The following is a 26,552-nucleotide window of genomic DNA, read 5'->3' on the forward strand; positions in this document are numbered from 1 at the left end:
TTTGCTAAGGCGCAGACTTACAAGATGAATAAACATTTATTTGGAATGTCATGTCACTAATCGTTAAAGTGGGTCAGTGCATCATGCAAGGCTCCCTTTCAACTCCACTACATTTTCTGGGGGAGCTTTATCCATTTTGACACTACCATTAACTCCATCATACCAACCAAGTACATTTCTTTGGCGATATCCCACAGGACCTCGCTTGCTCAACCAAGATGCCTCGCGCAATCAGAGGTCAGTTCACCTTACTATTCGCCATTGTCCTTGTTCTTGTCCATCTAACTCCTCTATAACAGGCGTTCTCATCGAATGCGATCCGTCCATCAAATCCATCATTGTTAGCATTGACAGTGCCAATCATGACTACATAATCGAAGATCTCGACGACGAACGCGTAGTCGTCAAAGAAAACATGGTCTCTATGCTCAAGGCCAAACTCGAAGACGTGCGTACACTTCCCAATCAATACACCACTCACGCGCATCCGCTAACATGTGCACAGCGACTAAAGGAAAACCTGCCCCCAGAGGAGGAATCTGGCTCAGAGTAGGGAAAGGGAAATAATCCAACCGATTGGTCCCACCATTCTTCTTAATCATAATACACACTACTATACTCCAATACCAGCCACGCACAACTATCGAAATATCTACAACTTCTCGAATCGAGGCTTTGTCTTCTTCAACCCGCTCGTCAATCCCACGGCAAAGTCCCTGCCCTGCACAGCCGCCGCGTTCCACACCTTTGTATACCTCAAGCCCTCCGCGACACTGTGATCTCTGCTGTAGTTGAGCAGCTCCTTTGTTCCCTGAACTGCCACGGGGCTCTTCTCAGCAAGCGTCGTCGCCAGCGCCACTGCGGCCTGTACAGTCGCCTGTTTGTTCTCGTGGACCTGGCTTACAAAGCCCATCGACAGCGCCTCTTGCGCAGAAAAGTCTCGCGCTGTGAGACATACATCCTTGACCCACGATGTCGAGCCAACGATCTTGGGCAGGCGAGAGAGCGTGCCGATATCTGCCGCCATACCAATGTCAACTTCCTTGACGGCGAAGCGCACAGTGGAAGCGCAGAAGCGGATATCAGCACAGCATGCAATATCAATAGCAAGGCCGATAGCAATACCATGAAGAACGCAAATGACAGCTGTAGATGTTCAAATCCCATTTATAAGTGACCATTCTTAACTAAACTTTGCGGGTGACACTTACGCTTTTCGCACTTCTCCATCGCGCTAATTGAATCTTGGAACTCCTCAATGTGATTCCTCAATACCTTGGCCTTCTTCGCGACATCACCTGCAGCGTCAGAGAGGATCCCATCTCCAGACGCAGCCTGCACGTCGAGGCCTGCTGTGAATGCGCGATCGCCAGCGCCGCTGAGCACAACAGCGCGTATGTCTGAATCATTGCTGAGTTGGTTGAAGACGTGGCCAAACTCAAGCCAGACTTCTTGTGAGAAAGCATTGAGCTTCTTGGGACGGTTGATCTCGACATGGGCGACAAAGGGTCCTGGGGAGCTGACAAGCATGTGCTTATAAGAAGCGTAAGCGGGAATGGGCGTAGCGGTAGACATTGTGAATTGACGAGTGATTGCAGATGATTGTGAGGAGAAGAGTTGTAAATAGATAGTAGGTCGAAAGAACAATTATAAGAGTCTCAAATGAGTTCAAGTATTAGACAGCCAACCATGGAGAAGCTTGAGTGGCAACGTAACCATGTCAATAGTAGGCTGCATGGAGATGGAGATGCCGAGGCTCATGTCAAGTCTAGCCACGGCTAACATGAGCTCACGTGTGCTATTGGCTGACAACCGCAAACAGCATGTAAGATATGCGTCCATGATAACTACACATATAAACACATTGGCATCAATTGATGGTTAAGTTTAAGGAAAGTCTATTGATTGTGTTGTGTTTCCGCACCGAACTCTTTTAACTCAAATGACAAAGGCGATAATCGCCCAGATAGCATTATAATCATTTGTCTGCCCTTCCAAGGCTAGACGCCAATGCTCCTGTTGAAAAAATACGAACCCGACATGCCCAGCGCATCCAATCAAGCGCTCGTCACCAACATCTTATTGCGATTATCATGAACCCAACTGGGAGGCCTAAATCATAGCTTTGGCGGCAATCCCCACACTAAACGAAGCAAGCAAGTCAAATGGCAAATCTGCCATTTACAGAAGAAGGGTTCCAAAGAGGGTGAAGAAGGTGGCAGCGCCGGTGACATAGAGAGCACCGAAGCCGAGGGCAGCGGCACCGCTATCATCGTCATCAGAGTTGGATGAAGAAGAATCGCCGGTGGAGGTAGAGGTGCCAACGGTCATACTGGCGGTGGCAGTACCGCTGTCAGTGTCGAAGTGAGAGCCCTTACCGTTGATACCAGGGCCCTTGCCAGCACCGTCCTTCATGTACTTCTCGGCCTGAGCAGGCATCTCGGGGAGATAGCTGGGGTCGACTTGCCAGACAGACTCGGACTTGGGGCACTCAACGCCGTGAGAAGCCTTGGCGGCACCGCCGGAACCAGTGGGAGCAGGGTACTTTGAGAGAGCAGACTTGAAGAGGTCGAACTCGTCCTCGGGGGTAACGGTGTTACCCTTGATCTTGACGATGCCGTAGTCGTTGTCCTCGAGGGAGTACTCGTACATGAGACCACCAGAGTAGACAGAGGACATGTCGGAGTCCATCATGGGCTTGATCTCCTGGAACTTACGAGGACGGCTCTCAATACAGCCATACTCAGACAGGCTGGAGCGAGTTAGTGGTGAGCAAAGAAGCATGGTTGATATTACTTACAAGATAGGAATACCGTAGTCGGTGAAGTTCTTGACCTTGACGTCCCAGCCAGAGGTCTTGAAGTCACTGTTGCACCAGGAGTAATCGTTGAAAGCAAAGAAGTCGGATCGGACCTCTTCAGAACCGCAGTTCATGTAGTGAGCAGTCTGCATGCGGTTGGAGGCAACATCGGCAGCGGAGTAACCGACGGGAATCTTGCGAAGCTTGCGAGCCTTGATGTAGTTTCGCATGTCACGGGTGATGGCCTTGACGTAAGGAGCAGACTTGTCGGTGTCCTTCTCGTCGTTCATGACCTCGTTACCGGAGAAGAAAGCGAGGGTGTTCTCGTACTGGGCGAACATCTCGACAGTAGCAAGAACACTTTGGATGTAGGCGGCATTGTACGAAGGGCCGGGGGTGGCACGGTTGATGGAGTACTTGGGGTTGTTGACATCAAGGACAAGATAGATGCCAGCGTCGTCGAGCGCCTTCATGCACTCATCGTGATCGGCCTTGTTGTCGACGGCGTAAACGCGAATAACGTTGACGCCGAGTTCCTTGAAGTACTTGATATCACGCTTGCAGACCTTGGGGTCGGCCAGAGGATCCTCGTTAGCGGAGGCACCACCGGGCTGGTAGTCAATACCTCGGAGGTAGAAACGCTCGTCACCGGCCCAGAAAGCTGAGATAGGGTTAATATTAACATGGTCTTGCAGATTGCAAGAAATTGAAACACTCACCATTTCCTGAAGCAGTAACGGTAGGAAGAGATCCTCGCTTGCTGGGGGGCTCCTTGAGAGTGGGAGTGGCCGAGGCGACAGCCGCCAAGACTGAGAGAAGAGAGACAGACTTCATTATGAATTTGTCGAATCAAATGCGATGAGTCGAAATTACTGAAATTGATGAATTGTTATAGAAGAAAGAGTTGGAAATCGGAACGGAACTGTTGTGTTGTGTTGTGTAAATGAGAGTATTTGGTGAGTGGTTGTTGTATTACAGTCGAACTAGAATAAACCCAATAGCGAGAGAGTTGGGGTTGAGAAGGAAAGAAGGAGGAAGACCGGAACAAAAACGACAGAAGGCGTCAACCGGTGAAAATGGAGATTTGAAAGAATTAATAAATCAATGGGAGAGAGGAAAAGGGAAGGCGAGTTTGGAATAGAGGTTGGAATGGGGTTTTAAAAACGAGAGGATGGGGGTGCAACTCAAATTGATAACCACCTCGTGTGGTAGGATATCAAGGGATGATCGACGATTATTGGATCCCTGAACTTGGCTTGACTGGTTTTCTTGTTCCTGTTCCAATACCTACTCGGCATTACCTGGGAGAGAGGGAAGATGGGGGGCGTGTACCCATTCACAAAGACCCGGGGAACATGGCATAACATTGACTTACTGCAGTCGTCCAAGCGCCTACCTAACCGCTAATAAACTACGTCGACTGTGGACTCACTCGAGTTTTTCTTCCTTGGATTGATTGCCATGCAATCCCAGAGGGAACCATGGATTGGGGATTAAGCGTGGGGCACGTCTGATCCAGTAATTTCAGCGCCGCTGGGAAGCATTATCATGATTGACGGGTTGACAGCCATTACAGAGTTTCTATTGTTGCACGTAATTAGTATGATTCCCCATGTTGTGGAACTGTATTGTCAGATGAAACGAGCAACTTGAGTCGAATTGCTATTGATTATTGATGAGCACCAACCTCTTGTTGTACGTAAACAAGGCGATTATAACTTTGTACCAACGTTTTCTGTATACGACGACTTGTTACTATAACGAGCCCAAGTCCCTCAAAATAGTGCGCATCGTGCCGCCTCATCCAAGCAACTAACCCATGTTTGTGTGTTTTTCTTGATTAGCGTTGCCCACGGCGCGGCTTCACTCGTATAAACATCTCACCTCATGTATGTCGGGCCCAATTCATCGTGACAAGCAAGTCCCCAAGACTGCCCAGCCACAGCAAATCTACTCCTTCTCGTTTCCATGACAGGTCCAAGACTGATAGTGCAATTGGCATCGACAACGTTCTCGTCTCTGACTGGCTCTGTCGTTTTCTCCAACCTCGAATTCACTCAATGCTAACAAAGTGACCCCACTCAAGTCGAGAGTCGTCGTAATGCTTTTTTGCGGCTTCCTACAGACGGTACTATCTGTAGTGATGTACAGTGCAGCGCACGCCCCCCTGCGCACCCCCTTTTTCGGCTGTGTCAAGCGCCATCTGATCAGCGATTGGCGTCTTGCTGAAACTCGCCTGTGGCCATCCACTACCGTACGTACGTACACACAAACGTTGTTGAGCTTGTAGGTAACTGCGCGGCTGGGGTTGGCATTGAATGTCTCTAATTACTTATATGGTGGAGATTTCTCGCCTTGTCAAGGTTAATTGGTATAGTTAAATCTTGTTAGCTTTTGTCTACTGACAGGGACAGCTGCAGACAACTTAATCGCGAATTATCGGCTGAGTGCGTTGCGTGGATGGAGAACTTCTTCTATTTCAGGATTTGGATCGTCAGGGGCCTACTTGACTGGTTCGCCACTCCCGAGCCGCTAAACTTGACCTCGGTGGGACCTTTTTCCCCGTCTTCGATGCTTCTTCCTTCAACGTTTGCAATGCAATTCGAGATGATCCCTTCATTTGGAATAGTTAGAGATATGAATTCTGTGTCTAACCTGATATGTTGGAGTTTGATTCTCCATTCGGTATTATCGACAAGTGAATAACCTGTTAGAGATAGAGACGGGGTCGTTTCTTTTCTTAGCAAAATAAAGCAAACAATCAGCCTCTTTCTGCGACAAATGAGCTTGGATACAGTGGAGGACAAACTGACTGACCGCTGCAAATACAGAATGACGATGAGCAGGCTTGGCGTGGATTTCGCTTGATCCATATATCTCCAGTATACATGATACTCGCTGACTGGTGAGACGCCGGTCAAATTTCAATCTTCACGTCGATCACCAGACCCATAATCCATCCTCAATCAATCCTCAGTTCAGTTCAATTCAATTCAATCATCAACAAATGCCCTGACACCTTTGCATTCTCGTCAAAGCGCCGGGCAACGTAAGTTCTCGCCTGACCCAGATGCATAATATTATTCCAAGATCTGGGCGCTCAATCAAGAATGAAGGCTCTTGTGAAACAGCGTCGCTTGTCATCTCGTGCTTTCCAAAACGCTCAACGTAGTGGCCCTCTTTTCATCTGAACGAGTGACTGGGGTGTCTGTCACATCCCCTGTTCGTCCATGCACCACTAGACTGGCCGTCACTCTATCTCAAAGCCAAGCTTTCTCTTGGCTTTCCATAAACCTGTTCAAGGAGCAATAGGAGATTTCAAGTGACACATTCGACCAACTTCGCGATATAAACTCATCTCAATTATATGGGCAAGAAGATATGATCGCTGTTGACATTTCGTCAGTCTTTCATGTATTCACTCCTACAACACAAGGGGGTCTCTAACCCGCATTCTGTTACATGCTGGGTAGTAGCTCTCTGCATTCCAAGGTAGCCTCTGCTCTCTACAACCCATAACGCCTACTTCGTATTTTGTAGTCTTTTAATGAAACCAAATCCAATTGTACCTTCTATTTGTTGTCATCAATCGTTAAGAAATCTTAAAGAGCTCCTCAGCCCCTTGCCAGCTTCCCTTTGCTCGTTCCTCCCAATAGCTGTCCTTCCCTGTCTTGAGTTTCCACACTTCCTCGCCCTCTGGGGCATTCTCGACCTTCACAAACCAACGAGGCTTATATGTCTCACCTCGCTCTTCTAGCTCTCGACGTCGGCCACGCTGGGCTTCTTCCAGCTTTTGTTTCATATCCTCGGCATCGTCAATTGCGCCTTGCTCGTATGCACGCTGGTCAGGTCGCAGACGGCAGTCTGTTGGTGGGAGTTTGCCCTTCTCGATCTCGGTAACCTCGTTCAAGGTCGCAGCAAAAGTGGTGAGGCCGAAAGTGTTAGCAGCGTTTTCTACTAGGGGTCCAACCCGCCAAATCTCCTGGCCGCCCCCTTTTCCAGTTGTCTTCAAGCTGTTGGTCCATGTGCCTACCAGGCCACTTCCTGTGTTGGCTCCTTCAGGATTGAAGATCTCTACACCGACATCCTCAATCCTTCCACCCCACATGCCCTTGCTCTTGAACTCAACCGCAGCTTTGTGACCAGTGCTATCGTTGACGACATGCATCGTACCCACAGGCTCCACGTACTTCTCACCCATCACCACATTACGCAGGAACATGGTAGCAATATTCCATGAATAACGCTCTTCGGAGCCATTGGACAGCCGCAAAACGATTCTCACGCGGCCATCTGTAGTGATTTCAGCACTTTTACCCCAGAATTTCTGTCCAGGTGCAGGTGACTGAGAGAATGACCAGTTGGCTGAATCAGCCTGCATTGCCAAGAGAAGAGGTCGATGCTGGACCTTCTCGACCAAAAGTCTGAAGCCTCCAGGAACTTCTTTATCGCTGCGCACAAGCTCAAAGGTCTCGCCTAGTAGAGGAGTGAAGGGTTTGCGGATAGCACGCTCTTTGGCTCGTCCACTACTGAATTGTGACACTGCGAATGCAGCCACAAACATAAGTCTGTCTGTGGGAGAAGATTGCTTTGCCGCTTGGTTCAGAAGCTGCGCATATTCCAGCTGTTCTGCCACCTTCTGACACATTGATGAGGGTTCGTTCGATGTGACTGGCATACTGATTGTACTAAAATCTTTGCCAACGTTCTTTCGAAAGAATGCGATCAAACTTGGCGCTGCTGCCGCTGCAGGTGGTATAGTGGCCCTCCTCGTCACGGCTTGCTCGATGGGTAGAGGTGTGAGGCTCTTTGCTTTTACGGGGAACAGGTGAGACGCGTCGTCGAGATTAGCTGTATCGTTTTCTCCAATAGATGACACAGAAGAATTATCGCGGAAGGAATCTTCTTCCTCCTCATCTTCTGCTTGCTCCGATCGGGAGGCCTCGTCTTCGCTGCCATCGATCTTGAGAACAGCCGAGTTGGCATCCTCAGCATCGAAGAACTCATCAGCAGTCGAGACAGTGTCTATGCTCTTTCTTGACGCACCACCTGCAGATAGAGGCACCGGTAGTCGACGACGTTTGCTGTTATTAATAAGGGTTGTGAATTCGGATACAACTGAGTCAAGGTCTGTCAAGAGCGATTGGCAATGGTCCTGGAGTGTATTTTCTTCTCGGTTAATACCCTTGGATTGTCTCCGTGAGTGATTTGGCGTGCTGGCCGAGATGGTCGTCGTGACTCCGCTGGGTGAGGGGACAGCCATGGCTGTTGCCGCACCAAGTGTCGCTGGAGATATCGCAGGGGCGTTCGACTTTCGCCTCCAAAACGAGCGTCTATGTTCTGAAGGAGGTGTAAAATATGAATCGTTTTCTTCCGCGATACTAGTGCCTCCAGGTGTGGGTGAAAGATATTGAGGGGTGTTCACTGGCGGTGGCTTTGCCTGAGCTGTGACCTCGCGAGTCAAACGTCGAAGCGCATCGCGAGTTCCTACCACGCGGCTAACCAAAGATTCAACTTGTTCCCATTCTCTGTCTTCTTGAGGAGAAGATTGCTGAGTGGGTTGAATTTGCCGTGTGTTGAGTTTGAGTGTATTCTTCTTGGGAAGATCCAGGGTTTCCAGTCCTCTTGCAACACGGCTGGCCTTCTCTAGCGCAAGCGCCCAATCCTGAAATTCCTTGTCGTTTGGAGCTCTCAGATGCCACACTTCAGCACCCGAGTCAATACTGATCTCCCGTCGTCGCTCATCTGCAGCAACAGCAGCTAAGCTCAGAGGGATGGCACCTCTAAGAGCAGATGACTTGGGATTGTAATAGTACGACAATGTGCAGGTGGAGTAATCGAGAGAGAAGAACCGGCGTGCATAACCTTGTCCCTTCTTACGCCGTCTCTTATGCAGAACGCCAGTATGGTAATTGCTCGAGCCGGCCTCGCTCCGGCCGGAGACCGAAGGTGCGCCATTTCCTGCAGCATTGTGACTGTGAAGGCTATCCACTGAGGCGGACGTAACTCCGTCACCCTTGGGGCTGCCGTAACGTCCCAGACTTGTTTGACTCGCCCCGGCTTTCGGTGCTTGGAGATTTGGCAAGTGTGATGACGTCTGTGGTGGTGCTCCAGTGGGATATGTCATAACCACAAATGTCGCCGTTTTGGATGTTTGTTTCGAGAATGTGTTGTCAAACACAAGGCCGTACATTCCACTCTGATCTTCTTTGACATCAAACGTGCCAATTGATACCTTGTCGGCTTCGCATTTACCTATCCATTTGATCGGAATGAATCCTTTGCTTTTCAGGAGTTCCTGCGCGTTTGTCTCTTTCTTTGCGAAACGGCTTGCTTTGCCATCTGAAGTACCACCGGATTCTTCAGGCCCATTATTCAAATCCTCGGTTGTTGATGCTACAAAAGTGGTGGCACCGCTGCCGGGATGTTTGACAAGGCCGAAATTGCTATTGCTGAATTAGTACGAAGCTTTATAGAACCGATATACGGGGGCACGGGAAAGCGGGTGCGTACATGGACTTTTTGTGAGGCTGTACGCTCCATGATAGCGTGTTCCCTTCGTCAACTTTCACCCAACGAACGATATACGACTAGTGAGTATTAGTTGAGAGTTCAAATCGTTTTGTTTGTCCGTCGCTTGTCATGGCGTCCGTTACACAAAGGAGGGCTTGGTGACATGCCTTGCTGTGAACTTCCAGCTGCTCAATGCCCGCCATTTTGTGTGATGTTGGGACAGCGTGTCTCCTGCGCAGTTCTCGAAGGGTTTCGCGTCAGAGAGGTTTTACTGATCACTTTGGAGAGCTGTGGGAGCGGTCGTAGAACAATTTGGCGACAGGATTTCGGTCTTTAGAGATTGACCATGCCGGGTCTTTCGGTAGTTGGTTTGGGTTTTCGGAGCTTCGGAAACTGCGGCTGGATTGCGATGCGAGACTGCTCCCGCTGTTGATAAAGACAAGTTTCGAGAGTTGAGGTGAGAATTTGTGTGTGCAGGGGGTGGCTGACAGCTCCTCTTTACTACACGTCTGACTCTGCGCACATGTGTAGAAGCCAAGAGTTTCGCCTCGGATCCCAAGAGGAGCTCAGGAGTATCGGTATACGTGCGCTATACGTGGACAGCTCGAGCACGAGGCAGCTACCTAACTTAACGAACAAGCTAGTAGAAGGTAGTCGTGCTGGGCTCTCTGTTGGGTCCGACAGGGGTTATGGTGGAGGGGTAGTCGACGGTAAAGCGAGGTTTGCCTTGCTGCTGACGTTGGAAACGTGGATTTACAGCCACCACAGCCACAACCCCAGTCCTTATTGGGGTAATTCAGCGATGTACGCGGAGCTGTTGCGAGGATGTTGCCAGTTTCAAGTGGTCAATTTGAGGGTTGAGTGGTTGGGAATATCAACAGGGCGAGCGGAGGTTGGGGATAAGAGCCCTGTCAAAAAAGTGATGAAGGTGGCTGGAGGCCGGAATAATTAACGAGATTCTTTGCCAGTGGATGATGATCAAATATCGATCAAAGGAATGCTGTTAGAGATGGAATTTAACCAATACGAGAAACAAAAGCCTATTCTCGAATTACTTTACTTTTTCAACATGTGCCTCGTTTATCAATTAGCTTTGTATACAAATACAGCAAGCTTATTGCGACATGATATGACGTTGCTTTCCACTTTAAGTGCTGTAACCATCAACGGTATGCGAGAGTGTACAGCAATGTGTGAACATGGGCGAGCTATCAAAGACTCCATTTACTTCCGTCTAAAGAGCTTTCATTACAACCTCGAGTTACGGTAATACCAATGATGAGAGTGAGTAATACCTTACTAGCAGATTGGCCACTGTCTCGGGAATTTCCATGTCAACCCAGGACGATCCTAATGAACAAAAATAAAAACCCCCAACCCTAAATGGTCTGTCACTCCACAGAGAATCCCCATTCCATATATTACCAATAGACCCAGGTTACAGTGAGTTGGGAATTGAAATGAATGCAGCAGAAATATGAAGTCGTGGCTCAAAGGTGAGCTACCCTAAGGGTCACACTGGAAGCTGCTCTGAACTCACATGGAGGTCGATGGGTGTCAATGTACAACTGGGCGTGACTGAATAATAGCGTAGGTACGTTAGGTCAGACGTTGTCAACGCTGTAATTTTGAGCTTATAAGATATCGATATAAACATTTGCAAGCAAAATCTCAAGTACGAATGAAGCCACTTGTGTACGCAACGACATGACCAGACTACTAATGTATCAATATGCTGCTGAACATGTGTCCGCAAATGATTACGTATCTTTCAGCAATTGAACGTGGGATGAGTTATTAAACCGATTTACAACATTTACCTGACGATGCACTATTACAGGGCTAGATAAGTTACAGCATGCAGCATGTGATAGTCACTGAACGCAATCATTGAATTCGTTTATTTTCACCATGTCCATTATAATAACCGAAAATCGCTGCCACGAAAGAAAGCAGTCGCGTACTATATGAATCTGCGCCTCCCATTAAATACCCTGGAGGTTCTGGGTAATGAATCTCGGTCTTCACCTAAACCCTGTCTCACCCACGAGACCTGCCCCTGACGCCGTCGTCAAAATCCAGCCAGCCAAGGCCGTCAATTCGCTTTCAACCGGTGGATGGACCGGGCGAGTCCATGTCTAGGACGAGTTGGGATAGCCAGACGCAACTTGACCTTACCTTAAGTGACTGGTGGATCTAAGCGGACGGGCAACAAGATGGAACTCCACTGTGGCTTTAGGGGACGACAAATCTATCCCTGGGCTTCTAACTGCTAAAGGCTCTGGCCAGGGGCTTTTTTCTGAGTACGAGATAATATTTTGGCTGACTTTTAGCCAAACCTTTTCCAGCAAATTTCTTTTCATTTGACTCGGGAAAATTGACAAACGATTGAAGCAGAGTTCTTCAATCTCACGTTTTCTACCCGTTCAAGGTGGTTGATTGACTGTTGGCTCCTACGCCGTGTCAGAGCCTAAGAAGCCCGCGCTCTTCCCGCACCCACATCCACTTGGACCTGAATCGCACGGCGCAACAAGTAGCACCTCCTTCGTCAACCTTCATCCTCTTTCCTCCTTCTTTCTAGACCCATCAGCATTGCATGGTAACGTATCGCATCGTATTATATCGCATACCACTGTGTTACATATTATTTGCATCTGTTTCACATGCCTTGCTGTCATAATTGCTTTTCCCGGCCGTCTATTACATCAACTTGCTTCTTCCCGTCGACGATCACCCCCATTCCGGCCTTCAGTCTGCACCGAGAGTATTCGAGTTTCCTACCGCCGAATTTGTCCTACGCGAACTCTACGAACGACTCGAGACCGTTGAATTGCAAGATAGATCGCTTTGTTACTGCATCTTTGTTAGAGGTCATCAAAACCTTTGTTCATTCGACCCGCCGCCAATGTCTGGTATCATGAGCAAGCGCCAGCAGGCGCGGAACGAAAAAGCTCTGCAAGACCTTGTGCAGAATGTTCCGGGCAATAATATGTGTGCAGACTGCCATGCGCGTAATCCAGGTACGCCCCAGACATGCAACGAAGCTCATCATGGAGCCGTCTTGCAGAACGGTCGGAATTTGCTAACGTGAACTGTCATCTTCAGCTTGGGCATCATGGAGTGTAAGCATTTCTACCGCGAACCAAAACCGACTTTGACTAACTTTGTTATTAGCTTGGTGTTTTCTTATGCATGAGATGTGCTGCAATCCATCGAAAGCTGGGTACTCACATTTCCAAAGTCAAGTCCTTGAGTATGGACAGTTGGACCAACGAGCAGGTCGATGTGAGTAACGAGAACAATGCGAGATTCGCGTATGAGAGTTACCCCCAGCTTACACAACCAACAGAATATGAGGAAGGTTGGAAATGTCACATCGAATAACTTATACAATCCCGAACATGGCAAGCCGTCTGTGCCTGTCGACGTCGACGAGGCCGATTCCGCGATGGAACGATTCATTCGACAGAAGTATATGAACAATACTGTTAATGGAACGGGAAAGTCCAAGTCTCCGCATATGGGTGAGGGAACGCCTCCGCCGTTGCCGCCTAAGAACTCCAAGTTCGGATTCCGATCTGCCTCGTCCATCTTTCCCCTGTCCTCCAAATCGAAGAAGGATGCCAAAACAATAGCGGCTGCTCGAGCTAATCGCACCGAATCTCCAAGGCCACCCAACAAGCCGTCCAAGGTTTTCGGCGCAACACTGGATCTCGATCAACCAGATGAGCTGGACCAAAAGATGGCTAGGCTACTGGACATGGGCTTTCAAGATGCTAAGAGGAATGCATTGGTGCTGAAAGGTGTCAATGGTAACCTCGAAAGGGCGATCGAGACTCTTGTGCGATTGGGAGAGGGAAGCGGCCGTCCCTCTCCTCTTCCTACACCTTCACCTCGGGAACAGACTCTGCGTACATCTAGGTCCTTGACGCCTCTCACACCGAATTCCGGAGGACTAGGACTCGGCGCAGGGCTCAGCGTCCCTTCTCGTTCAGCCACAGACCGTCCGACTACTCCGTCGAGCGCTTCGACGAACCCATTTGATAACCTAGGCACAGCTCCACCCCAGACAGCTCAATCGACAGGAAGTCTCCAGAACCGAAACCCATATGGTCAGACGAACCCATTTGGCGCACCCGTCGCCCAGGAGCAACAGCCCACCGATGCTTTCAGTCAGGCTTTTCAAAATATGTCACTCTCTCCACAGCAGCCTTTGTTTCCTCATCATACTGGAGGACCGGTACCACAACCTGCTGCCCAGCAGCTCACAGGATATCAGCAAGTGGCTCCTTCGGCACCCACAACTCCTGGCGGTTTCTCGAGCTTGGGCTTCAGCAACAACATGACATACCCCCAGCCACTTCAAGCACAGTCGACAGGATATAACCCTTTCTTCACGAACCAGACCGCTGCGGTTCAGCAACAGCCGCAACAGTTAAATAATCCTTTCCCCCAAGTCAACACCAATCAAGCGCCTGCAGGATACAAGCCCTTCACACGATCTCCAACTCGGATAGCATCGCCCAGCCTTGGCCAGATCCCGGAGCAAACCCAGAGCTCTTTCCAGAACCCGGCCGTATATCAGACCTCTGCAGTATATCAAAGCTCTGCCGTATATCAGAGCCCGGCACCCCTGAGCCCTCCCGAAACCACCACGAACCCCTTCTTCGCGAATGCTGGCCAGTCCATAGCACAAACAGGACAAGTCTTTGGCCAGCAGCCTGCTATGCAGCCGATGCAGAACCAGACCCAAGCGACCAACAATCCGTTTGTCCAACAACAGACTGGGCAACAGTTATATGGGCAACAACAGATACCACAAATGCAGCAGCAGCAGCAGATGCAACAACAACAACAACAACAACAGATGCAACAGCAACAGCAGTTCTACCAGCCCCAGAGGCCAGACAACGCCTCGATTATGGCACTCTTCAACAATTATCCACAGATGACTCCCCAGCAAGCAAGTGCCGAGTCAACGCAGTCGTCATACCAGACAGCCCACCAACCACAACAGCCAACCATACCCGAGAATCAGCCTATGGCTCCTGTACAGCAGAACCACGGTGTTCCCGCGCCAATGTCATCTGGAACAAATCCGTTCATGACAAACGCACCCGCCGCCAATTCCATTGCGAGCCCAAATGCTATGACTACTTCGGACCCTTTTGCTGCCCGGAGCCGAGAGAGTATGAACCTTGGTATGGACCTCGCATGGACAAATGGTCGACACAGCCCGGATGCATTTGCGAGCCTTAGTGCCCGACACGGATGATGGTAGCATAATAGAAGGTGGATTTGAATACAAATATGTCTAGGAGAGTACATATACGAGGCAGGAGATGTGGGAAACTGTATGATAGAATAATAATGTCTCTTTTGGCTAGTTACTTTGAAGATCTTGGCCCAGATTGCACTAGACTCATATTCTCGTGTAATTGAATGGGATCACAAGATGTATTAGTTAGATTGGGCCTGACTGAATAATAGAGGGCCAGGTGAATACAGTATAGACTTGACGAATTGTGGTGAGTATGCTCCCAGCGAGGTGAGGCCGCGGAAACACTCTTCCGATCAGCTACTTTTCTTAACGAACTATTTGCCGATGGGAATATGGCCAGGCAGGGGTTGATCCATTTCCCATGATTTGTATAGAACACCCTGTTCCGCTTTCAAACTCTCTGTCATACTGAGTATTGTGAGTGATTGATTAATATTTAAGTAGTGTAATTGAGTTGCATTGGTATGGCTTGTTCTGCACATGAACCTCTTGTCAGGTGTATGAGGCTAGCAAGGAGGAAAATGATGTGGCTATCAGATACCAAGGTCGAACTGAGTATTAGCTTGTTGATCATGCCTCTGTCTATCTCTGGCTGCATCTCTGCTGCAGCCAGGATGGGTATTTCAATGGTCTCGGTCCGGATGCATTCCCGAAGAGAACCAAAACGCGGGGTTGGGCGCGGCGCCATCATGTCGGGACCACAGCGTGTCCACCAATCAACTTACACGACGGGGGCATTTAGCCCGGAGATGGACAGTACATGACTATGAGTTGGGTTGGGTTAGGTTGGGTTGAGTCAAGTTGGCCGAGAATGCCGCCTTTAATTGTAGCCATTGCGTGCGTTCCCTGGCATTGTAGCCAGGGAGGATCATGAAAATTGCATAAAACTGTCAATTGGATCCAGTTACCCATCATGATATTCTTGATCATGTGATTAATAACTGTGGAGAATGCCCCAGATAATTGTATTCTTGACACTGTGGAGCTTGTGTATCATGCAATTCTGGATGAACTTGACATTCCCATCACACAATGCGTTGGGAAAGAAGTGGCACAGCACAACACAGCGGTATGAAGAACTGAATACAGTAATTGCTGTACAATGCATCCATAGCGCATATGCTGTTCGCTACTGGGTGCAGTATGTAAGCGAGGAAATGCATCATCTTACAAAGACGATCACAGAGAATTCTAGACTCTTCCGGACTGGGTGGTTAGCAATTGCGTGAGACAGTCTTGCAGACATGGTTGCAACGGTGTTGTGCAACCACAAAAAATGGATGGACATTCTGGCTCAGTCGATGGACTGCCCTTGGTAACAGCCCCGTATTCATTCGTGAAACATAGTTTTGAACTCTGCATGGCTGGGCATCAAGTTGTTTGTCGTGGTACTTTGTTGCCAGCTGGCGATTAGCATTCTCAGCCCTTGGCCAGTAGACCCTACCATGTGCTGCGGAGGCGTTCGCCTTAGTGCGAAAGCGTGCGCTAGGTTTAGAAGAACGCTTGGCTAACAAGGTTAGTGAGTAGATATTATAATTCATTTTGATCAGAAATGAGTTGAAATTCCACTGATAATCACGGGGAAACGAGAGTGTTGCGAATTACACGATGCTCATCAAGTTTGTGACGAGATGACGATATCTTGGCTGTGATCAACAGCGACTCGTCCAAGGATTTCTTTCCATTTCGCTCGGCTTAACTCACATCAGCGTCTGCCAAGATAAGAAAGTCGCACTGTACAACGCCTGTCCATCCACTGGCACTGCTGAATTACTACCCCGGCTCCAATGGATGGCACCTATTGTAGGTGGGTGTGGCAAGCGTTACCTCCACTGTGGTGCACAAAATTCCAGAGCCTCAGGTGAGGGGTCCACACAAAATGCTGTTCCTCCTGCCCCGAGCGTCAGATTCCTGGGCTTCCGTCGCTCCCCCTTCAAAGCCGGACACACTCAATTCTCAGTATTTATCCTCGTCTTCGCCCTTCACACCGCTGCCACATTCTTGACTTCTACTCTACCCCCAGTTGAAAGACATTCTCCACGAGTTTACCCAAGACACGAAACTAAACGTCGCCGCACGTATCCACGCTTTCGCCTCTAAACAAACAACACAAATCTTTTAAAAGGATTTCCAACCCGTTTATTTCGACTCGCCTCAATCACACGTTACCAGTCAACCTCCATCCGTCGATCAACAACCTCGGCCCTATTCCAACCATCACCACTTTAGTCGATACCCAGGAAACATCATCAGCAATGGCGCCAATGAATAATCAGAATTTGAATTACAGTAGTAATTACGGCGAGGCCGCTGCCCAGAAGGTCAATGTCCTTGCCTCTTGCTACCTCGTCGACTCTGCCGCCAACCTCAAGGGCCTCCACTACTGCACTACCGGGGTTGCAGGTACGTTATCTTTGTAAAACACTACATCTGCGTAAAGGTCCTAACTATGTGCTCCAGGGGCCGAGTGGTATTCCTGAGGTCCCTTCCTCAGGATTACCCTCCCCACCAACAAGTCCCCCCCTCGCCGCATTAACCTCGTCTAACGAGCTCGCTCTCTTGCCCAAGAACAAGAAGCGAGAAATCCCAGGCCGGCGCCTGGGCCGACGAGGGGGGGCAGCACTTTCGATCAGGGAAGAATGTGAGAGATTCTTTTGTGAGTCCATGAAGACGACGTTCCGCGGTGAGAGGAATTCGTCGATGAATGGCTCCGGCCTGTCTGGTGCTTTTTTACCAACGCCGCCGTCCGATGACCGGCTTCCCGAACATTTCAAGCCTGTTTCCGATGAAAAGCTACCTGCCTACGACGTTACTGCTTGGCTGGAGATGTGGGACTATGCCGGCGGTGCGAGCTTCCGTGCCTTTGTTGCTGATGATGGAGAGGAGAAATCTCTCTTTGTCTTTTTCGACATTGAAGGCGTTCTCGGCCGAGACCTGAAAAAGGCGTATGTTGCCTCCCTTCAACATCAATCTGCGCATTCCACTAACACAATCTTCTAGTCTTATGGCCCTTATTGAATTGGCTGACGGTCCTTTGGACTGTGCCCACATTGTCACTTGCATTGACAGACGTATCCCCGCAGATGACGTTTACTCTCTGTCAAAGAGCCTGCAGTGGGTTGGCTTCGACATGGCTACCCTGGATCACTGGGCCCGTGATCTTGATGTTACGAGCAAGAAGTGGATGTTGATGGGTATGGAACTGTAGGCAACATGTTGCTTCCTTCTTTATGGAGTTTGGGAGTGGTTGTGTCTTTTCTCTCATGTTATTTCATCTTCGTTGGTGTTTTCCAAAATTTAGTCTGGAGGCTCGCTCGGTGATTTGCTCTGCTGTCCTCGAAGGGAGTCTGGTAGCTGGCGTTGAGCCGCAAGTTCAACACCCAGCTTTTGGCGCATCTTCCCCGTTGAAGGATTTTTAAGGTGTTGGAGTGCATTGGTGTCCCTGTGTTATACCGAAGCTTTTATGGTTATGACTCTTTATCCAGTGCATGCCTTCTAGTTGAAATTATACCAAAGCGATATTTACCGAATTCAAGAAGTTGTCTATCATTTTATTCTTTGTTCTATTTCAAATTGGCCTAAAAGCCCTCTTCGAACTGTCTCACCTTGAGACCCTTTTCTTGTAGGTAATCCTTCACTTGCTTGACTGTGTACTCGCCGCGGTGGAACATTCCAGCACCCAAAGCGGCATCTGTCGGGGTCTTTTGGAATACATCTTCAAAGTGAGACGGGTTGCCAGCACCACTTGAGGCAATGACGGGGATCTTGACAGCTCCCTTGACTTGGTTGATGAGCTCAAAGTCGAACCCACTGTTAGTACCGTCTTTGTCAATGCAGTTGAGGAGAATCTCTCCGGTTCCCATCGCCTCGACAGCCTGTGTAAGCTCGACTACATCCATATCCCGAGTTTCACGACCGCCCTTGATCGTGCAGGCGTACCAACAGTACTCCTCACCCTTGGGACCGGGGAACTGTGTCTTGACGATGTTGTGTCGGGTAGCATCTGGCTTGGGAACGTAGACGCGCTTGGGGTCAACGCTCACAACGACGGCCTGGTTGCCATAGGCCCGTGAAATCTGTTCGATGGCAGTGTTACCAAATAGCTTACGACCGAGAGAGTAGTACTCTTCGGCAGCAAGAACAGCATCAGACCCGATCGAGACCTTGTCAGCACCAGACTTGAAGTACATGGTGGCAATCTCGAGCGCTGAAACCTTTGTGCCATCAGTGTCTACGGTATCACGGATACCACCACCAATGGTTAGGGGCACAAAAACAGTGCGAGACGTTTGACGAACGATCTCAAGCATGGGGAGATCGGCGACTGGGCAGTCCCGGAAAGAAGTGATGTTAAGGAACGTGACCTCGTCCGCCCCAGATTCGTAGTATCGCTTAGCCATCTCAACAGGCTTGCCCAGGTTACGCACGTTGCGATCGTCACCCTTCTCGCGGACATCGTACTGGTCACCCTTGGTAACAACCAAATCGCCCTGGTCGTTTGTTCGCACATCCAAGCATGCAATGACTCGTCGTGTCAGGCTGTCCTCGAACTTGATGGGAGCATTGGCGACAGCTTCATCGACTACATTGCCGAGGGTTTTCAGTCCTTCACCCGTGAGAAAGGCACGGAGTGTCCTTAGACCGGCGGCGCCGGACTTCTCTGGGTGGAATTGGGTTGCGTAGATATTGCCCTTGGCGATGGCACCTACGAAAGTCTCGGCGCCGTATGTGCCAGTCGCAACAGCCCATCCCTGCGACTCAAGCTCTCCTGGCTTGTAGGGGCACTTGTACGAATGAACATAATAATACTTTGAGTCCGGCTGAAGGTCGTACATGGCCTTCCCAGCCGTGAAGGCATTGTTCCAACCGATGTGAGGTACCGATTTACTTGAGTCGTCAAATCGATCCAAAGTAGCTGGCACGACTCCGAGACCGGGGATGTCAGGATCCTCGACAGAACCCTGGAAAAGAGCTTGTAGGCCAACGCAAACACCGAAAAAGGGCTTCCCATCAGCAATGTGTTTCTTGATAGGTTCTAGATAGCCGGCTTGAGAAAGCTGGGAAAGACAATGGCCAAAGTGGCCGACACCGGGGAGGATAAGTTTCTAGAGCGCATCAGCCATGATGAACACACGAAAGGGAAGAGTCTCGCCGAACCTCTGCATTGGGAACTTCCTCAGGAGATCGGACCCATTCGACCTCGTAGCCACACTTCTCAATGGCATTCACCAGACTCCTGATGTTGCCGGCAACATAATCTAATAGGTGAACAGTGGGCATCTTGCTCTTGAATGGATAGCTCAGATGTAACGAAGATTGGACAATGGAGGCTTGAGGTTCGTCTCTCAGTAGAAGGAAACGATTACTGTTAAAATAGGATGTACAGATCAAAGAGAAGCGCCGAGTGACTCAAGGGCGTGTTTTTGAAATGTCAAGATATGGCCAAGTTCAAAATCCAATAAGACTCATCAAATGTTGTAATCCAGCCTGATAGCGATAGCGGGGGCAGGGATGGGCCACAGAAGCTGCCCCGCCTGATCCCTGCAATTCTCGACTTTTCCTACAAAGTGCCATCTTTGACCGACTTTGAGGCCCCAATTGGTAAGTACCTTGGCTACCTTAGCTTCAAGGTTCGCGACCAAACCTTTGCCTTTTGTCAACAAAACCATTATTAACTTTCCGAACTTTGTCGCTTCCGGGGATATATATTGACACAAACCCTCTCAATAAGCCGAATTTCTACTGGGTGACTTATCATATCCAATTCACTATCCCAACATCATTTAAGCGACCCGGCGCATACAACATGGCCACGCCGGAAGAGGTGGCCTCAGCCGAGACGGCGGCAGTTCTAAGGGTTGAAGAACAATTAGACAAAGATGATCAAGAAGAATGGGAATACGAGTATTCTACTACCGAAACAGAGGTACTACTCAATTGAATCTTTATGCGTACCATGCATAATTAGCTGACTGTTGCTAGACCTACTATTTGACACTCGATCTCTCATATCCCGAATTCAAAGACAGACAACCACGGACACCGCACCATAGTCGAGGAGGATATTACAAGACCTGGCTTGACCACAACCCTAGTTGGAGAGGTCTTCGAGCTGCAGAGGATAATGAGGATGACAACGACAACGACAACGAGCCCTTGCCAGAACCAGAGGCTGACGATGACGACCCCGAAATTGACCCAGCCTTGAGCAACGATAAAGGCAAAGGAGTTGATCGTGGCGATGCAGCGGACGACTCAAAGGAGAATGGGAACAAGGCCCGCCACGAACCTGAGGATATTCAGATTTTGGAACTGCATTCGCCGCACCCGATCATATCATACAAAGGCCGAACTTTTGAGGGCTCATGGGCCGAGGTTGTTGGCACCGAAGGCATCTTTACATCACGCGATAGCGAGAACCCCCTCCCTGCTCTGCGGCGCCTAGAAGGAAACGTTGACTTTCTGGGCGCTTCTGCCTCGAGAATTGCGACCAAGGAGACTATTGGCAAGCCCAACATTATTCGGGAGGATCCCCTAGCTGCCATCAGAGAGGAATGGAACATTCGCATTCCCGTCGGAAAGGACAGGTCGGGTGAGAGAGCTCAGCAGACGCGATTCTTGGAAAATTTGATGGCGCTCAAGAAGAGGAAGGGCGAGACAGATCAGGTCACGGTGTGGGCAAAAGATGGTGAAGGACAAGACTTCAAGGACAATAGAGACCCTGAATACAAACCTAGGCGGAGGAGGAGACTGCTGAACGAAGATGGAGAGGAAGTCATTCCCAAACGCGAGAGGCGGCGAGCAAGTGGACGCAGGGGTGGGCGGCCGAGACTTCGAGCCGGTCAGGGTCGTGGTCGCGGGTTAGAGGCCGGTTCGACGACCTGGACGCCATCTGCAACAAGAGATCCAGAGGGTTCCTATCCTGAAGGCAACTTGTCGACTCCTACCCCAAGCAGGTGGAATGATCTATATGGAGGGGAATACGACGAGATGGACCAATATGATGAGAGCGAGACTGACGATGACGACGACGAAGACATGTCAAATGCAGACTGAGTATTCGTCACGCAGTTGAGGATCAAAGTGCTTTAAAATGTCCGAGTCTGACGAAGTCGGTTCCGTCAAGATGAAGGAGATGTGTATGGAGGGAGGAGGTATAAGCTTATGATACCCGTGGTGCACAATCGCCCACATTGAATGACAAAACTTGCATTATTATTGCTTTCAACTATGACTTGCCGTGATTTCGTCTCTTGGGAGGGTTATGGGGGGCCCTTTGTCGATACGAGAAAGACTATGAATACTTGGCTGTGACTGACTACTGCTGGCCAACAGCTATACGATCAACATTAGACATTGGCCTTTTAGGCTTAGAGCCGCTTCATATTCACCGACGAGGACATGCACTCCAGTCTGTAGGTATCATGGCGGTGATAGAAGTGTCAAGGCTCTGGAACCGTTTGGTTCAGATTGCGCCGGCTCTTTGTGACGGTTAAATTCAACCCGGAACAAGCCTGCATGCTGTATTCGAGACTTTGGAATAAAGAGTTACCTATCTACTACTATAGTCTATGTGTATCACTATGATATCTCGCTCAAAACCAGACGACCGTAGCCAGTGACATAAGCCCGTGGGGAGGTCTCGTGAGCGAAGTGACTATTTATCCGCGTTTCTAGTGTCTTTGGTTGCTCTGTAAGACTGCAGCCCAAGACCTATTTGGCATCATTCACTTACAGAATAGTAAAATGTGTCGTGACTCGCCAGCACAGAATGATCATGTCACTCAGCACAACTCCCCCGCCTTTCTCGTGCGTTCATCCATCCATCCTATTTCCACTACGGATCATTTGCTGGGGAAGAGAATGACGGTGAAGAGGCAGGTATTCAGATACATCTGATTCTTTCAAAGGATTAGAAGCATCGTACTCGGGACCGCAAGCTCAGCATTAGCAGACCCCTGCACTTGGTCTTAGATACCCAGGGTTTAATGCGGATTTGCGTGTGTTTCTGACACGATGGTCTAACCAGTCGGCCCATTCCAGGGTTGTAGCAGTGCTGGGGTTCTTAGATGGAGGCTCTGGGAGGTGGTTAGTGGACGAGAGGGGACTCTGGGTACGCTAAAACATTTTCCACAGAAAGCAAGCACATGGGCATGAGGTTCGAGGTCTTTGGCTGCATTTGAAAAGGTACTATATGGTATGTACCAGTTCATGTAACGCTGCTTCTAAACCTTGGCAGAGAATGCCTGAATCCGGAAGTAAGTTTGGCCTGTGGCTTGCTGTTGTATGGATGTCTGAACAAGTCATTCATCGGCACTTGGGGATCATGCTCTAATTGAGCAGGGAACTTCCGCATGGAACGTCCATGGATGTCATTACCCCAGATTCAATGGGTAGTAGATTCCATTCCACGTATTCGTATCTGTACCCGACACCTGTAAAGACTTGGTAACTTGGAACATACAGTACCTGGTGATAGGCGTCTTATGGGCAGCGGAGAAACAAGAAATAGTCCCATCCTGTCGGGTACACGCCCAAGACTTGTCCAGAGCTGCAAGTTTGCAGTTCCATTGCCCAAACGGTCAAGTACCTGCATTACTCACCCTTGTCTTGCCTTGCCTCGCCTCGCCTCTCCCTCCACTCACTACCTTCTGGGTACCTACGTTACGCCTCAACCAGTCACCGCACACTCCGCCAATCTATCCGTACCCTTGCCGATCAACGGTCATGACCATTGCGCGCGCTTCTTTTCTTTAATGAACTTAGTTAAAGTCTTTTTCTTCTTCCTCTCCTCTCCTTTCCTTCTCCATAACATACAACCACATACCGCGAGCGGTATCAACTTTCTTTGCTCTCCTTCGTTCGTGATGCCTGTATAGCCGGCCTATCCTGTGTTGGACCCTTCTTTCTGGCTGTGTGATCAATACTCCGACCGCTTCCGCTATCGAATACTCGAGACTCTATCTTGCTCAATTCTTACCCATCCTACATCGCATGAGTTCGTCGTCGCAATAGCCATGATTTGGTTACGTCGCTTCTCAATATTGCTAGCTTTTGTGTTGCTTGTCTCGTTCGGCGCATGGCTACTCCCTCGAATACTAGACCCCACGGATAAAGGTCCAGAGAGACGGGAAAGAGACCGTCGCTGGGTTAATAGCAGCCCGTACTTTCTGGATCGTCAAGCCTGCCGCTGGATGAGCATATGCGGACTACACCACTTACGCAGTGACCCTGCTACTCGTGGGAACAACGAAGACAAGGAGCCTGAATGGGGAGACCTGAAGCGCCGTTCTCTAGCTTGGGAGCCAGAGGAAATTCCACGTCAAGATCACAAGCGCAACAAAAACCAGCGCCGCCGGATTCTCCGGAATATCCCCGACTATGTCACCAAGCATGCGCCCTTGGTTCATCTGTATTCTGGGGAGGAGTTTTGGCCTTCAGATATAGGCCAGCACATCGAACACATGACCGCGTATGCTGGCGATGAGCTTATCAACTCGACTGAGAAATGGACCCTTCACAATTTGCATGAACTAAACAAATATTCTGGCAACATTACTCTCCGAAGCGACGACGATGTTGAGTCACGACCCAATTGGCTACACAGTCATTACAACGTTCCCAACCCGTTTCCAGATGATCATGACGGAGACCAGGACACCAAAATACCTGTAGGAAACCCTCAAGGACAACCAGAGTCTCAAGAACCCAGCACTTGGTATGATGTCGGCAAGAACCGTCCTATACACAAGATTTCGGATCCCAGACATCGCAAATTCCAAAACGGTCGTCGCTCAGAATCCTACGGCCATAAGCCAGACGAAAATGGTTATTCAGCTGCCCCAGCCGTACTGATCGTTGTTGACAAGGGATCTGGCATTGTCGACGCCTTCTGGTTCTTCTTCTATTCATACAACCTTGGCCAAACCGTTTTGGGGATTCGTTTTGGCAACCATGTGGGTGATTGGGAGCATTGTATGGTGCGCTTCGAGCACGGTATCCCTCGAGGCGTGTTCTTTTCAGAACACGAAGGCGGGCAAGCATATGCTTTTGAGGCGGTTGAAAAGCGCGGAGAACGACCCGTCATCTATTCTGCCGTTGGATCGCATGCGATGTACGCTCTGCCAGGAGACCATCCTTACATCATCCCGTTTAAACTCCTCAAGGATGTAACAGACAAGGGACCTCTGTGGGATCCATCACTTAACAACTACGCCTATCATTACGATTACACAAAGGAGGGCGGCCACGAACCAGGAGATACGGAGGAACCTCTGAGCCTCGTTCCCGCAGCCTCGAATCCTCACGCACCGACATCCTGGTTCCATTACCGCGGACATTGGGGCGACGAAGTATATTCTCTCGCTGATCCTCGCCAGTGGCGCTTCTTTGGTCAGTATCACTACGTCACTGGCCCTGATGGACCCATGTTCAAGACTCTTGATCGTGGGAAGATGTGCCAGAAGCAGAGTTGCAAAATTCTGTACAATCTTGATCCCAAAAACACTTGGTATTAAACGAGATACTACCAGCTCGGGTTCGCATTGTTTCATTAGCGTTGGAGTAAAGCTTCAGTTGAGGCTTTGATGATATCATTGATTTAGACGAATGCATCACCATAGCGGATCCAGATCCAAAAGATGCCCTCCAGAGCAAGAATGACTTTTAGAATAGAACGGCATGACTGCGGCGTTGAACTTTTGGGGTTTCCATTTTTAGATAGTCCTGGTTTTGCTTGCTTGAAGCAAAGACTCCAAGCTGAGGTCGTGGGTTGGATTCTTTGATGATGGGCATTTGATACCCGGATACCACTTGACCATACCTCAACCTTGGGCACATGTTGTGTTGTTCCCTTATGATCATGAAGTATATAAATAAAACACTCACTGACTTTGTGTCTGCAACATTGAGCCATATTTCCTATTAACAAACCAGGTGTCTGCACTACAACTGTCAAGCCCGTGCTCGTATATAAGATTCTCATTGCATGGCCCACCTGTTATGAAAGATAGATATCAGTGAATCCAAGCTCTTAATGCGCATGCCGCAATACACGCGAGACCACTATTAGCCGCTATCAATGCATGACACCGGGTCGGATGTTGCGGCTGGTGATTAAGTCCCTGCCATTAAGCCATAAGGCTAACAATACAATATTTGTTTCAACATGTTTCATCAATAGTGTCGTGCGCATACACTACGCATGTGCAACGCCCAAGAAGCTTCTTTTTGGATGCGGGACTTTTTTATGCAGTGACATTCCAGGGCTAGATGAAGCGCTTCTGCATTTAACCAAGTCTATAATCGTGTGCTAACTTATTACCCGCTTTTGACGGCGATGGTTTCCGAATTTAACTAAATGACGCCAGATCTCTTTAAAGTTCGTACTATCAAAACGTCAAGCTTAATGCGTTGGGAACATTACATGCCCTGATTGTTCTAGAACAGCGGGTTGAAAGTATATGATCGATCTGAGGGATATGTGCCGCAAGGATGCCGCAACAACCCAAGTGTAACGATTACTTGAAGTCGGATATAATAGCTTGGCTCGTATGCTCATGGATAATTCCAATTGGACCTTCGCTTTTCATCCTAGATATCGGACCTCTTTGTTCAGATTGGTATGTGATGACAAGAATCCTGTTTCATCGTGATGCAACAGCCAATCAATAGTAACAACGGCATAACCAAGCCAGTAGCAAACAGCCACTTCTATGTATGTTTGCTATCTTGTTACGATTTTCCAACCGTTTGCTAAACTCTATCTATACGAGCTCATGTGAGCCAGATGCTACCAAGTCAGGAATAACATTAGACTGTAGGAGGCTCAAGGATGCCCGATTAGTGCAGATGTATCCATTGTTGACGTCTAATGGTCGTTATAGATAACCCTAGTCTAGTCAGCCAGCCACCGGGAGCGGGAGATCTGTTCTTGCTATTGATAACATCGTCGAATTA

The 26,552-nt window shown here is 49.2% G+C and overlaps 9 protein-coding genes across 9 annotated transcripts; 5 read left to right on the forward strand and 4 right to left on the reverse strand.

The window, feature by feature from the left end:
• Window positions 1-218: 218 nt before the first annotated feature.
• FGSG_09978 (RNA polymerase II transcription factor B subunit 5) lies at window positions 219-553 on the forward strand (the record flags this gene model as incomplete). The annotated part of the gene is made up of 3 exons (XM_011320588.1): window positions 219-237; window positions 300-448; window positions 506-553. 3 exons carry the CDS (start codon window positions 219-221, stop codon window positions 551-553), a joined length of 216 nt encoding a protein of 71 aa, XP_011318890.1.
• Window positions 554-652: 99 nt separating this feature from the next.
• Window positions 653-1,575, reverse strand: FGSG_09979 (uncharacterized protein; the record flags this gene model as incomplete). Its single annotated transcript, XM_011320589.1, has 2 exons — window positions 653-1,146; window positions 1,212-1,575. The coding sequence occupies 2 exons, from the start codon at window positions 1,573-1,575 to the stop codon at window positions 653-655; spliced, it is 858 nt and encodes a 285-aa protein (XP_011318891.1).
• Window positions 1,576-1,870: 295 nt separating this feature from the next.
• Window positions 1,871-3,906, reverse strand: FGSG_09980 (1,3-beta-glucanosyltransferase gel1 precursor). Its single transcript, XM_011320590.1, has 3 exons — window positions 3,520-3,906; window positions 2,801-3,461; window positions 1,871-2,752 (listed from the first exon to the last, which is right to left on the reverse strand). The coding sequence occupies exons 1-3, from the start codon at window positions 3,632-3,634 to the stop codon at window positions 2,182-2,184; spliced, it is 1,347 nt and encodes a 448-aa protein (XP_011318892.1). The 5' UTR covers window positions 3,635-3,906; the 3' UTR covers window positions 1,871-2,181.
• A 2,486-nt stretch (window positions 3,907-6,392) lies between these two features.
• Window positions 6,393-9,516, reverse strand: FGSG_09981 (uncharacterized protein; the record flags this gene model as incomplete). Its single annotated transcript, XM_011320591.1, has 3 exons — window positions 6,393-9,246; window positions 9,314-9,390; window positions 9,493-9,516. The coding sequence occupies 3 exons, from the start codon at window positions 9,514-9,516 to the stop codon at window positions 6,393-6,395; spliced, it is 2,955 nt and encodes a 984-aa protein (XP_011318893.1).
• A 2,702-nt stretch (window positions 9,517-12,218) lies between these two features.
• FGSG_09982 (uncharacterized protein) lies at window positions 12,219-14,588 on the forward strand (the record flags this gene model as incomplete). Its single annotated transcript, XM_011320592.1, has 4 exons — window positions 12,219-12,333; window positions 12,419-12,435; window positions 12,488-12,598; window positions 12,663-14,588. 4 exons carry the CDS (start codon window positions 12,219-12,221, stop codon window positions 14,586-14,588), a joined length of 2,169 nt encoding a protein of 722 aa, XP_011318894.1.
• Window positions 14,589-16,589: 2,001 nt separating this feature from the next.
• Window positions 16,590-19,076, forward strand: FGSG_09983 (uncharacterized protein). Its single transcript, XM_011320593.1, has 3 exons — window positions 16,590-16,997; window positions 17,055-17,539; window positions 17,595-19,076. The coding sequence occupies exons 2-3, from the start codon at window positions 17,259-17,261 to the stop codon at window positions 17,800-17,802; spliced, it is 489 nt and encodes a 162-aa protein (XP_011318895.1). The 5' UTR covers window positions 16,590-16,997; window positions 17,055-17,258; the 3' UTR covers window positions 17,803-19,076.
• On the reverse strand, window positions 18,173-19,874 carry FGSG_09984 (imidazole glycerol phosphate synthase hisHF; the record flags this gene model as incomplete). The annotated part of the gene is made up of 2 exons (XM_011320594.1): window positions 18,173-19,699; window positions 19,752-19,874. The coding sequence occupies 2 exons, from the start codon at window positions 19,872-19,874 to the stop codon at window positions 18,173-18,175; spliced, it is 1,650 nt and encodes a 549-aa protein (XP_011318896.1).
• A 526-nt stretch (window positions 19,875-20,400) lies between these two features.
• On the forward strand, window positions 20,401-21,650 carry FGSG_09985 (uncharacterized protein; the record flags this gene model as incomplete). The annotated part of the gene is made up of 2 exons (XM_011320595.1): window positions 20,401-20,520; window positions 20,577-21,650. 2 exons carry the CDS (start codon window positions 20,401-20,403, stop codon window positions 21,648-21,650), a joined length of 1,194 nt encoding a protein of 397 aa, XP_011318897.1.
• Window positions 21,651-22,788: 1,138 nt separating this feature from the next.
• FGSG_09986 (uncharacterized protein) lies at window positions 22,789-25,111 on the forward strand (the record flags this gene model as incomplete). The annotated part of the gene is made up of 4 exons (XM_011320596.1): window positions 22,789-22,791; window positions 22,834-22,852; window positions 23,061-23,318; window positions 23,646-25,111. The coding sequence occupies 4 exons, from the start codon at window positions 22,789-22,791 to the stop codon at window positions 25,109-25,111; spliced, it is 1,746 nt and encodes a 581-aa protein (XP_011318898.1).
• Window positions 25,112-26,552: the final 1,441 nt, after the last annotated feature.

Source organism: Fusarium graminearum, chromosome 1 (genome assembly GCF_000240135.3).
Source record: "Fusarium graminearum PH-1 chromosome 1, whole genome shotgun sequence".
Lineage (NCBI taxonomy): Eukaryota > Fungi > Ascomycota > Sordariomycetes > Hypocreales > Nectriaceae > Fusarium > Fusarium graminearum.

Coding starts and splice junctions, on each gene's coding strand:
- FGSG_09983 (XM_011320593.1), top strand. CDS start 17,259: ATGAAGACGACGTTCCGCGGTGAGAGGAATTCGTCGATGAATGGCTCC. Junction 17,540..17,594: donor GGCCGAGACCTGAAAAAGGC/GTATGTTGCCTC, acceptor ACAATCTTCTAG/TCTTATGGCCCTTATTGAAT.
- FGSG_09980 (XM_011320590.1), bottom strand. CDS start 3,634: ATGAAGTCTGTCTCTCTTCTCTCAGTCTTGGCGGCTGTCGCCTCGGCC. Junction 3,462..3,519: donor CGTTACTGCTTCAGGAAATG/GTGAGTGTTTCA, acceptor ACCCTATCTCAG/CTTTCTGGGCCGGTGACGAG. Junction 2,753..2,800: donor GACTACGGTATTCCTATCTT/GTAAGTAATATC, acceptor AACTCGCTCCAG/CCTGTCTGAGTATGGCTGTA.